The following is a 12,271-nucleotide window of genomic DNA, read 5'->3' on the forward strand; positions in this document are numbered from 1 at the left end:
CCATCTATTTAAAGTTAGGCTATTAAACATGTTGCATTCTATACGGCCTGATTATGTCATTATTTAAGCTACATAGCCTAATAAGAAGCGCTAATAGGATATTTGACTAAACCAACCAAACTTGTTGAGGGGTTTTGCCTACCGGCAAGCATCCTCCAACTGCAATCTTTGGTTATTTATTTATTTATTAATTTAGCTATACTTTAATAGTATTCTTTCTGTTCAAATGTGTTCAGTGTTCCAAATTATTTGCTATTAAATGTTACTTTAAAGGGGTCCTTTATGCTTTTCGTTTTTTTCCTTCTCCTGTTGCGCTTATTATGTTTTGGGGTATATAAATGGTTGGCAAAGTTACAGTACCATAAAATTCCCACAAGGGGGAGTAAATGACTACCGCAAATCACTGTTACCGAGCTGCCTAGAAACGGCTCGTTGGGATTCTCTGCCATGGTTTACATAGGAATGAAGAGGCGCCATTTTTTAATCCGTTGTCCATTTTATCCCAGTAGATGGAGGTACTGCAACTTCAGACCAGTAGGGGGAGGTACGGCACCTTTTGGGTGGTTGTAGCATAACGTGAAGAAGAACGAGGAGACCAATGGAAATGTGACAGGAATCTCTGCATATAATCTATCTGTGTGCTGTTTGACCGACGGCGGTGAAGATGTTTTCTAGTTTTGTATTTCCATTGCTTTTGCTCTTTAGTTTTTATGATATGCCTTCTGATGCGCAGAAGAAAAAAGAGGTAAGGTTTACTTTTTTTGTAATGAATTCGAAACGTTCAATCGTAACCCAGCGAATTCGATTATATATTCCGGATATAGATTACTTCCAACTACTGCACATCAGAGCGCGACCGTGTGTAGTTAATATATAATCTATAATATCATTAGTTATGGAATTCAAGTCAACTTCATGTTTGTGTTCAGATAACACTGACCTATCTGTATATTTAGTGGTCTAACTCAGTTTATATTTGATCTACTCGAGTCCGAGCCTAGATTATTGATACACACATTCTGAGGAATGCAAAGCAGGTTTTGAATAATTTAGCCCTATCCTTGGTGATATGAAGATGTGTTTTTACGTAAGGTTACCATTAATGTTCATTCCAGGTGAGGCATGACGCTTGGCCGACTTTACCACCGCGGTGAAGTTAGTTTGATGTTGATTATTCGACAGATATTCAACAGATATTCGGCCATTCATTTCCTATGGGAAATTGCTTTTTGCTCAATAGCTTCCGAGTTATTTTATCTGAATTTTTTAAAAATCCCATTCATATCCTATGGAAAACGGCTTTTTGCTCAATAGCTTCCGAGTTATGGAACCATGAGGCCCCAGACCAATGTTGACCTGTCCTACTATGTGGTACTAATGACACACACCTCACTAAAAATTAATATTTTGCACCTCCAATTTTATTTAAATATTTTAAGAATCCCATTAATTTCCTATGGGAAATTGCTTTTTGCTCAATAGCTTCCGAGTTATGGGACCCAGAGGCCCCAGACCAATGTTGACCTGTCCTACTATGTGGTACTAACAACATACACCTCACTAAAAAAAAATATTTTGCACCTCCTATTTTATTTAAATATTTTAAGAATCCCATTAATTTCATATGGAAAACGGCTTTTTGCTCAATAGCTTCCGAGTTATGGGACCAAGAGGCCCCAGACCAATGTGGACCTGTCCTACAATGTGGTAATAACAACACACACCTCACTAAAAAATAATATTTTGCACCTCCAATTTTATTTGAATTTTCTAAAAATCCCATTAATTTCCTATGGAAAACTGCTTTTTGCTCAATAGCTTCCGAGTTATGTGACCCAGAGGCCCCAGACCAATGTAGACCTGTCCGAATATGTGGTACTAATAACACGCACCTCACTAAAAAATAATATTTTGCACCTCCAATTTTATTTGAATTTTTTAAAAATCCCATTAATTTCCTATGGAAAACGGCTTTTTGCTCAATAGCTTCCGAGTTATGGCCCCAGACCAATGTGGACCTGTCCTACAATGTGGTAATAACAACACACACCTCACTAAAAATTGATATTTTGTAACTCCTATTTTATTTAAATATTTTAAGAATCCCATTAAATTCCTCCAAAAAAACATCCAATAGGAAAGATGCTCACAGCGTCTATTGGAGACGTAGTCGGGTTAATACAGGAGTGAATCGGCTGCTGGAGCACCCCCTTTCCGTCTGCAGACGACGCCGAAGGGTACCTTTCCCGTCTGCCACCGACGTTCAAGTGCCTTGGCCAACCGTCGGTATTTGATTATTCTCGGAGTGAGACTGTGTTGGTCTGCATTGGTCTGGGGTTTCTGGGTCCCATAACTCGGAAGCTATTGAGCAAAAAGCAATTTCCCTTAGGAAATGAATGGGATTCTTCTTAAAATATTTTAATAAAATAGGAGGTACAAAATATAAATTTTTAGTGAGGTGTGTATTGTTAGTACCACATAGTAGGACAGGTCCACGTTGGTCTGGGGCCTCTTGGTCCCATAACTCGGAAGCTATTGAGCAAAAAGCCGTTTTCCATAGGAAATTAATGGGATTTTTAAAAAATTCTAATAAAATTGGAGGTGCAAAATATTATTTTTTGGTGAGGTGTGTGTTATTAGTACCACATATTCGGACAGGTCTACATTTGTCTGGGGTGTCTGGGTCCCATAATTCGGAAGCTATTGAGCAAAAAGACATTATCCATAGGAAATTATTGGGATTTTTAAAGAATTCAAATAAAATTGGAGGTGCAAAATATTTATTTTTATTGAGGTGTGTGTTGTTATTACCACATTGTAGGACAGGTCCACATTGGTCTGGGGCCTCATGGTCCCATAACTCGGAAGCTATTGAGCAAAAGGCAATTTCCCATAGGAAATGAATGGGATTCTTAAAATATTTAAATAAAATAGGAGGTGCAAAATATTAATTTTTTGTGAGGTGTGTGTTGTTAGTACCACAAAGTAGGACAGGTCCACATTGGTCTGGGGCCTCTGGGTCTCATAACTCGGAAGCTATTGAGCAAAAAGCCGTTTTCCATAGGAAATGAATGGGATTTTTAAAAAATTCAAATAAAATAGGAGGTGCAAAATATTTATTGTTAGTGAGGTGTGTGTTGTTAGTACCATATAGTAGAACAGGGCCTCTTGGTCCCATAACTCGGAAGCTATTGAGCAAAAAGCCGTTTGGAAATTAATGGGATTTTTAAAAAATTCAAATAAAATAGGAGGTGCAAAATATTTATTGTTAGTGAGGTGTGTGTTGTTAGTACCATATAGTAGAACAGGTCTAAATTGGTCTGGGGCCTCTGGGTCCCATAACTCGGAAGCTATTGAGCAAAAAGCAATTTCCCATAGGATATGAATGGGATTCTTAAAATATTTAAATAAAATAGGAGGTGCAAAATATTAATTTTTAGTGAGGTGTGTGTTGTTAGTACTACATAGTAGGACAGGTCTAAATTGGTCTGGGGCCTCTGGGTCCCATAACTCGGAAGCTATTGAGCAAAAAAACGTTTTCCATAGGAAATTAATGGGATTCTTAAAATACTTAAATAAAATAGGAGGTGCAAAATATCAATTTTTAGTGAGGTGTGTGTGTTGTTATTACCACATTGTAGGACAGGTCCACATTGGTCTGGGGCCTCATGGTTCCATAACTCGGAAGCTATTGAGCAAAAAGCCGTTTTCCGTAGGATATGAATGGGATTTTTAAAAAATTCAGATAAAATAGGAGGTGCAAAATATTTATTTTTAGTGAGGTGTGTGTTGTTAGTACCATATAGTAGAACAGGTCTAAATTGGTCTGGGGCCTCTGGGTCCCATAACTCGAAAGCTATTGAGCAAAAAGCCGTTTTCCATAGGAAATGAATGGGATTTTTAAAAAATTCAAATAAAATTGGAGGTGCAAAATATTATTTTTTAGTGAGGTGTGTGTTATTAGTACCACATATTCGGACAGGTCTACATTGGTCTGGGGCCTCATGGTCCCATAACTCGGAAGCTATTGAGCAAAAAGCAGTTTTCCATAGGAAATGAATGGGATTTTTAAAAAATTCAAATAAAATTGGAGGTGCAAAATATTAATTTTTATTGAGGTGTGTGTTGTTAGTAGTACCACATAGTAGGACAGGTCTACATTGGTCTGGGGTGTCTGGGTCCAATACCTGGGAAGCTATTGAGCCAAAAGCAATTTTCCATAGGAAATGAATGGCCGAATATCTGTAGAATATCCAACATCATACTAACTTCACCACGGTGACTTTACCCAGGTTTTGAATGTGCATTAGCGACGGGTACCATTGTGGGACACTTGTCAGGCTAGATACATTTTAATTTCCCCGGATTTTCATATGGTTGAAGGTCACCATTTATATTCAGTTTTCTAATAAGACAGTTAGGCTACACATATTATGCAGGGCTCTCAAGTCTCACGCATTCGGCGTGAGACACTCGCAATTCAACCCATGCACACGCTCGCACGCCACACTTCGTATTTCTCACGCAGAAAAATTGCCAGTATAGCGCCCACCAATTTGCGTCGCTATTTAACAGTGGAACAGGTAGGAATCAAATGGATTCCCTGTACGTAGGGTAACCAGACGTCCTCTTTTGCCCGGACAAGCCCTCTTTTTGTGACATTTTTTTTAAAAAAAGTGTCCGGGAGGAATTTCAAAATCGTATTTGTAATGAAATCGGATTTCATTACAAAGCCTCATGCATGTTCGTTCACATTGAATTTGCGTTGCGTTTCTCTGGGTCGTTCACAAACTAGTGAGGCTACACCCTCCCCTACTCAGTTCTGTTCACTTTGCATTGTTGGAAGTGAGTAGGGGGAGTGGTTAAGTAGAGCCTTCAGATTGGACGGTTTGACTTTAGAGATACCGTATTGTTTCATAGGGACAAACGATAACAAATTTCTCCTACAGGGGATTGATGAAGTTCTATTTATTGAACAGAAAGAAACACTTGTTCATACTTTACACACTTTACCACAGCATTGGCCTACTGAATGCAACAGATATATTTTAAGCGTTGGACTGAATGCCACATAAATATAAATGTATGTTTTTGCACGTTTGCAATGTTTAAAATTTCAGGGAAAATGATATGCCTCTACTGGTGTTGCTTAGGCCAATAGCCTTTTGAGGCAGTGTTGTTTCTGAATATTAGTGTTAAGGGCCAATTATGCTTACTATCCTACATTAGTCAACATGTCTCTGGACACATTGTATGCAGTCACATGTTAATATCCCACACATGTTAATTCATTTTGCTCTCAGAAAGTTGCAAGACACTGACCGATATGTTGCGGAAAAAGGTTGTCCAAAGGAATTGTTATAAACACAATATGCATTGTTGGATAATGGCCAGCACATTAAACATGTATTTAAATATAAAGTACACATCTTTACGTTAGAAATTAGCCGTTTTGGACTCACCTGGTCAGAAGCTCAGATTACCCCCCAGTAGATTTGTTGATACTGAGAAGAGTAGTAGCTAAAATAAACCACAAATGTAGGTCAGAATCTATCACTAGTAGAAACCATTTCTATTTAATTGTTTGTTTCCCGCAGACGTTGCTGTCTGAGAAGGTTGGTCAGATGATGGAGTGGGCGTCGAAGCGCTCCATCATCAAACTGAATGGAGACAAGTTCCGTCGTTTTGTCAAAGCTCCTCCCAGGAACTACTCTGTAGTCATCATGTTTACAGCCCTACAACCTCAGAGACAGTGCGGGGTCTGCAGGTAAGACATGAGTACTGAAGTAAATAATGGGATTGCTGATAACTAACACTTAAAGTAATATTGTGTTTTAAATTGATCAGACAGGCTGATGAGGAGTTTCATATATTGGCCAACTCTTGGCGTTACTCCTCTGCCTTCACCAACAAAGTTTTCTTTGCATCTGTTGACTTCGACGAAGGATCGGACGTCTTTCAGATGGTAAGTCGATGTTCAATCAACCACTATATATAATTTACTCTTAACAGTGTTACCAACATGGTACTGAAGGGCTGCTTTGCAAATGGTATACAAGTACACTGGGAATGGACAGTATAAAACAGTGACATCATATTTTTGAGGCAGTAGCAGCAGTAGTAGTAGGAGTAGTAGCAATATATATTTCCCTAATCTCTGAATGTATGTTTAATCCTAATTTCGATATTTCTTTTATAGTTGAGTATGAATTCTGCGCCCACCTTCCTTCACTTCCCGGCCAAAGGGAAACAGCGGAAGACGGACAACTACGAGCTGCAGGTCAGAGGGTTCGCAGCGGAGCAGCTCGCCCGCTGGGTGGCCGACAGGACCGACGTGCACGTGAGTGGAGAAACTGAAATCATGTGGATTCACATGAATTGGACTAAATTAGTTTGGCGACACAATATTCAGAAATGCATTGCTTGGTAGGTACACAATTCTCAATTAGGAATGTGAAGGCTTTGTAGATAGATAGATGGACAGATCTTTATTTTCCCCTTTTAGTAGCTACTGTGGCTATCCAAGTGGCTAACATTACGTTGTCTTGCATTTATTTAACATTCTAATTCGACCTTACGGTGAACTCACACCGAAAAAGGCACTCCGCAAATCCATACGAAGTCAAGACGCGTTTAGAGGCCAATCTTCATTCATAAATTCTCGTGGAATTTCGCTTAATGCTTTGTTGTGAGAGCCAATCAGCGTCCGGAGTGAACCGCAACATTGAGGAGAAAGTGATTGTTGCCATATACTGACGCTCTATAATATAATATATATATATAAGGGGTGTGATGATACACTCAGCTCACGAGGACGAGACGAGATTTTAAGAAAACTACAATGACAAAATATATGACTGGACCAACAGACTTTTATTTAACCGAGTTGCACAAGCATTTTGAAAGGTTTTATTATAACTCTTTACATACATGAAATTGAAACTAAAACTAAAATTTATAAAAGAGTAAAATCAATTTAATTAAATAATTCTCTTTTTTTCAAGTGCAAACAATATTATGTGCGAAACCAAATCAAATTTCTACTCCATCAATACAGAGAGCAAATAGTGCAAACAGAGTCTGACCAAGTATGTCACTGACAACTTGGTATTGTCCGTGTCATAGATGTATATATTAACTAGATGCCTCGTCCGCGGTGCTGGCCAATGGAGTCGAACGTCACCACTGCTGGCGGCCATCTTACCACAGTAAGCTGCTCACCAATAACATTGGGTTGGTAGTGATTCATGTACTTTTTAAATAACCATAGCTTGCTCAATTTTCGACCGATTTTCAAACGGTTTGGTTTGTTATCAACGTCAGAGATGTAGGTATGACAGTACATACTTATGAATAATTGTTAGTTTCTAAGAAAAATAGAATAATGTTCTAAAATGGGTACAAGATTTCCCTTTACAAATATATATCAAGAAAGGCTGCATGTTGAAATCCCCACCCTGTACAGAGATGTATTTATGTAATTATATATAACCATGTGTTTTCATATGAAATGAACATTAAACAGAACAGATAGTTGCAATAAATACACACATGCACAAGGTATTCATGTTATTTATGTTAAATCAATATATGGTCTACTAAAACTCAAAAAAAGCTAAAGTTTGTAAGAAACCAAACCGTTTGTAAATTCATCAAGATAAGAGTATTAGCGTTTGTGCAGATCACTGATTTACGTCCACTACAACAGATTCCACCAGAAAGCTTTACTGTGGTAAGATGGCGGCCTATGGTGACGTTCTAGACGCCGCCGTAGGGCATCTAGTTTATATATATATATATATATATATATATATATATATATTGTCCGTGTCTTATCAGTCACTCTACTGCCATTCATCATTTCCGCCGGGTACCCAAAATGTTGCCAAACAAATGATTTAAAAGTGGCGGGGGCATCTTCGACGGTAATGCGGGTATTTTCCGACGTCATTATGGCTGCTTCCCCTCCTTCTCCTCGTGTGTGTGTGTGTGTGTTGACAATCAATATTGACCTTGTATCATATAACGTTCACCCAAGAACATCCGGTTTGGGTTCACTGGCTCTTGAATGATTAATTAAACTAACCCAGTGGTGATAGATGGAACCCAATGGAGATAGTACCCAGGGGTTTCCCAGTTGTCTAATTTTGTTGACACTATCTTCCAGAGATGTGGACTCGAGTCACATGACTTGGACTCAATCCATGATTTTGATGACTTCAGACTCGACGTGAAAAAATTACGCATGACTTGTGACTAGGGTTGCCGCGGTATACGGTATTACCGGTGTTGAGGCCAACACCGTTTACTCGGTGTTGCACACCGGCAACACCGAGTTTTTTTTTTATTTTTTTTTTTTCGGTAATAAAAAACTAATTCAGTAAAAATGAATAATATATAATTATAATTAAGAAAATTAAAATGTAGAATAGGCCACAGTTCTGCTCTGTGCAGGAGAATTGTAGCGCCGAGAATTGACGTGCTTTCTTACAAGACCGGTAACCATAGCAACGCTGGTAAACAAACCCCGCGAAGCCCAAACCCTACGTGAGCTCCCCGCGCTACGGCCATCCGGAGGCGCACAGAGCTTTTGGCCGTGATATTATGATGTATACAATTATATTATACTATTATATATTTAAGCAATAGATCACGCCAGGCTGTGGTATGTGCTCATTATACCACTGTTAAGGGGCGTTGTCCGGCCCCGACGCGCAGCGGAGGGCCGGCGACCCCCTTCACAGTGGTATAATGAGCACATGCCACGGACTGAAGTGATCTATTGCTTTTATACAACGGTTACTATTATGGCGAAACGAAAGTCATAGACACACTACATTTAAAAAGAAACCAAGAAAGTCAAAATAGCCGTTTAATTAAAGAATACAAAAAAGTAGTCCCTCCTGGCTGCCGCTATGCGTCGACGGTCGCTATGCCACACACTTTAGCGTCCCTCCGAGAGAAGGCTCCGATAGAGCGGTTCGCCGGCAATTTATCCTATGGAGCAGTTCCCTCGCCGTGTGCCTAAGCTTTGGTTAGTCTCTCCATCGCCTTGCTCACTCCCGGAGTAACAACATTTAGACGCTCTCCATCATCCAACATATGTTTTACTTTGTAACTGTTTCTACTTCCAGGCGTGGAGTGATATGCAAACTTTCACAAAATGATCGGGCGTCATAGCAGTTATGTATACGCTCATTATACAACAGTTGGGAACCAATCAGATCGCTGGATTTAGGTCCCCCGTTGTATAAAGAACGTTATAAGACGCCGAGAATTGGCGCGCTGCCAGCCGCTGTCATCGAGTGTGAGAGGAGAGTTGACGGAGAAGATGGCGGTTGACCTATAGTTTAAAAGTTAATACCGTTTATACCGGTAATAGGGCTGTCACTTTTTCCAAAAATGAAATTCGAACGAATTTCGAATGTCCATAATTAATTTGAATACATTCGAATACATTTGACCCGAATAACACCAGTTTCGAACCGCGCCTGCTGCCTGCTATTTCGTAACTCTGCTTATGTCTCTTCCGCTCTGCCTCCGGCTCACACACAGTCTCTGCCTGCCCCCCCCCCCCCCTCCCTCCACTGACTCACGTCACTTTTTGAAACATGAGCCGTGTTCGAAATCGTTCACTATTCATTGGGTATTTAAAGTGCACTATATTGTGCATGAAATTAACCACTGAGAATTCGAACACCACTACAAAATGGCGAGCACCCTATATAGTGCACTATATCCGTGATAGGGAACGATTTCGAACACAGCTATGGAGTCCGCCTGCGCATGCAGCTCCGAGGAGCTTGTTTGCAAGCGAAAGTCCAACGGCTCCATAGTATGGAAATGGTTTGGATATAAGTTGTCTGACGAATTACAAAATCACGTAATTTGTGGAGAGTGCTTAAAAACTGTCGCAACCAAAGGGTTGCAATTCTGTCCATAATATTCCGGAGGTGCACACAGCTTTTGGCCGTGATATTATATATTATAATGTTCTCAAATACGAGGCGGAGGCAGTGTCTAGTCCACGGTTTATTCAACCATCAAACTGTATTCAATTCTGAACGGTAGGAATAGTAATTGTAAATCGAAACGGTAGGTAGGTATAGTAATAACGGTAACTCCACAGTAACTTCAAGGTTTCTCACTCCGCGAGACCCAAACATAAAACATTAAAGGTCCCATGACATGAAAATCTCACTTTATGAGGTTTTCTAACATAAATATGAGTTCCCCTAGCCTGCCTATGTTCCCCCAGTGGCTAAAACTTGCGTTTGGTGTAAAACGAGCACTAGCTGTTCTGCTCGCCTTTGAAAAAACGGAGGCTCAAGCGCGCTGATTTGGAATGTCTTGGTCTGTCACAAAGCATCTAAGCTCCTCCCCTTACTCTTCCTGGCCCGCCCAGAGACGTTGGCCCGCCAATGAGACACGACCGTGCGAGCGCCACATGTGTGTGTGAACACACACACTGTAACGCAAGTGTTTCTTGTCGGTTCTTTGACGTCTCTTGTATTTCCACAACGAGACTGTATTGGGGGTTATCTGAGCCATGGTTGAGAAGGAATTGGGGGAAAGGAACTTTGGCTTTGACTCGCTGAAGTACATGAACTGCGAAATGCCTCCCGTGTTTTCTAGAATATTTACAGAACACGGCTAAAGGCTATGTGCGCCACGCCATTGCGATACATCCACTGTAAACAACGCATGGTACAGTGGCTGCACGGCAGAATTTCGGGAACGTCTTTGAATACTGTGTTAGTTGCCCACTAATACCTATATTAAAGAATACATAAAATAGCATGTCATGTCCGCCCCCCCCACGCAGTCGTTACGGTTCATAATATTTCGGAGGCGCACAAAGCTTTTGGCCGTGATGTTATATATTATAATGTTCTCAAATACGAGGAGGAGGCAGTGTCTAGTCCACGGTTTATTCAACCATCAAACTGTATTCAATTCCGAACGGTAGAAATAGTAATATCAAATCTGCGCACGGAGCGCGCACCCCCCCCCCCCCTTCGACAAATATCGATATTTATCTTATATCGATATTGTGCTTGAAGATATCGAGATATGACTTTCGGTCCATATCGCCAAGCCCTACCCCCCCGCCCCCCCCCCCATAGAACACGACAAAAGTCTTGATTTTTGATGTTGCTCTTTTTATTTCTTGTGGAAATCACGTATACCTACTGAATTCATAACAGCACAGGATAAAACACATCTTTGATAACACATTTGTAAACACAACAAGAGGAAGCTCCGACACACAAGTGCGGCTGTCTTTTACACATTAACAATAACTGCTCGGAGCGCGATATGCGGAGCGCATGTCGACCATGTGAGGCCTGTGAGGCCGACTGTGAGGCCGACCTCCAACACGGCATGCTGCTCTTTTTATTCCTTACGGAAAGAAAATGAGACTTTCACATGCCTCTGAATTCATGTAGGCTAACATAGGAGTTTAAAGAAAAAAACTCAAATAGAACATTTTTAAATAAAGAAAGGAGTGCGCCGATTTTAGCTAGAACAAGGCAGCATGGCCTGACTTAATTTCTTAGATTATTGGCCAGAAAAACAGGTCTGTCGACTTGGTCTGGATCGAGTGCAGCTCTCTTTTTATTTACAATATTTCCTGCTGAGGAGAACACGCGCTCGGAGCGCACAGACGTTCCTGGCACACAAAGGTACTTACGCGCCAACTTTGAAAGCTGTGGGTACAGTTGACAACCTGTATCTCTCCACCAACTGAGCGGGTTTTTATCTGCGGAGAGAGTCTCCTTCAAGTAGTCTCGCAGCTCTCCGTTACCGCTGCAGTTGCTTCTGTCAGCCGTGCTGTATAAGTCCCCAAACAGGCTGCCCATCGCGCCCAGCGCAGCAGCTGACTTTTCTCCCTGTCGTGTGCGATCCGTGTCGGTCTCCGTTTCAGTGAGCTCGTGTGAGAGGCTTTCAGTCACAAGATGTTTCTGTGCAGGGGAAAGGTGGACTAACCGGGAGAAGCGGGGATCCAGGAGGGCCGCTTTATTGAGGAGAAGCCGCTCGCCGCTCTCTTCTTTATAGCGCATTTTTACAGTTTGAATGGAGAATTACACTTCGAATTCGAACTTTTCACCCCACCTTCGAACGAATATTCGAACTTTGAATAAAAAGTGACAGACCTAACCGGTAATACCAGTGTTGACACGAGCGTATTACTCGGTGTGAAAATGTCCACACCGCGGCAACCCTACTTGTGACTCGACTTAGACTTGACTGCTATTGACGCGAGACC

The 12,271-nt window shown here is 40.9% G+C and overlaps 1 protein-coding gene across 2 annotated transcripts in view; it reads left to right on the top strand.

Moving 5' to 3' along the window:
• The first annotated feature begins 528 nt into the window (after positions 1-528).
• Positions 529-12,271, top strand: part of magt1 (magnesium transporter 1) — a 29,161-nt gene continuing 17,418 nt past the window's right edge. For both annotated transcript variants that reach the window (XM_030368075.1, XM_030368076.1), the window contains exons 1-4: positions 529-745; positions 5,598-5,767; positions 5,848-5,965; positions 6,200-6,340. In XM_030368075.1, the coding sequence (XP_030223935.1) occupies positions 665-745; positions 5,598-5,767; positions 5,848-5,965; positions 6,200-6,340 (510 nt within the window). In that variant the 5' untranslated portion in view covers positions 529-664. The remainder of the gene's footprint in view (positions 746-5,597; positions 5,768-5,847; positions 5,966-6,199; positions 6,341-12,271) is intronic.

This window comes from Gadus morhua, chromosome 10 (genome assembly GCF_902167405.1).
Source record: "Gadus morhua chromosome 10, gadMor3.0, whole genome shotgun sequence".
Taxonomy (NCBI): domain Eukaryota; kingdom Metazoa; phylum Chordata; class Actinopteri; order Gadiformes; family Gadidae; genus Gadus; species Gadus morhua.